The 794-nt window shown below is 67.3% G+C and overlaps 1 protein-coding gene across 1 annotated transcript in view; it reads right to left on the bottom strand.

Moving 5' to 3' along the window:
- The window catches only part of LOC118451907 (brevican core protein-like), a 13,171-nt gene extending 12,680 nt beyond the window's left edge, over positions 1-491 (bottom strand). Inside the window, 1 exon segment of the mRNA XM_035890668.1 lies at positions 100-491. Coding sequence (XP_035746561.1) covers positions 100-491 — 392 coding nt within the window.
- Positions 492-794: the final 303 nt, after the last annotated feature.

Genomic DNA, 794 nt, shown 5'->3' with positions numbered 1-794 from the left:
GGGTGCAGCCCTGCAGCAGCACCCTGACCCCCGTGGGTGCATCTGCACTCTTGAAGCACCCCCACCCATCCCCATGGGTGCATCTGCTCCTGGGTGCACCCTTGCAGCCCGCGGTAGATCCCCGAGTCGTTGGGGCGCAGCTCGGTGAGCAGCAGGGAGGCGTTGGTGTAGCGCTGGTGGAAGATGGGCAGGGAGGCGCGGAGGCGATAGTTCTCGCTCACCTTCACCCTGTCCCCCCGGGCTACCAAAATCTCCACCTCCTTGCCCTCAGAGATGAAGGTCCACTTGACCCGGGGGGTTCCCAGGACCGCCCGGCGCCCAGCCGTGCCGGCGGTGGGCTGGGGGCCGAGGTAGGTGATGAGGCAGGGGATGGTGATGTCGCCTGCCAGCACGGCGTCGAGGGCTGGGCGGCGCGGGATGGAGACCTGCAGACCCCCCCACACGGATGTATCTGCACCCTTGCAGCAGCCCCCCAACCCACATGGGTGCATCTGCACCCTTGCAGCAGCCCCCCACCCACACAGGTGCATCTGCACCCACATGCACCCTTGCAGCCCCCCACCCCCATGGGTGCATCTGCACACTTGCAGCAGCCCCCCCACCCAAACGGGTGCATCTGCACCCTTGCAGCAGCCCCGCGAACCACCTGGGTGCATCTTCCCCTAGGTGCACCCTTGCAGCCTCCCCACCCACACGGGTGCATTTGCCCCTGGGTGCAGGAGGAGTTTGCTGAGCCAGCAGCAGACACTGGGGCAGGGTGGACCTCTGCCCTCCCCCTCCCCCCCGAATTCCAT

Source organism: Egretta garzetta, unplaced genomic scaffold (genome assembly GCF_000687185.1).
Source record: "Egretta garzetta isolate BGI_Z169 unplaced genomic scaffold, ASM68718v1 scaffold703, whole genome shotgun sequence".
NCBI classification, from domain to species: Eukaryota; Metazoa; Chordata; class Aves; order Pelecaniformes; family Ardeidae; genus Egretta; species Egretta garzetta.
This window is presented reverse-complemented; position numbering and strand designations above follow the sequence as displayed.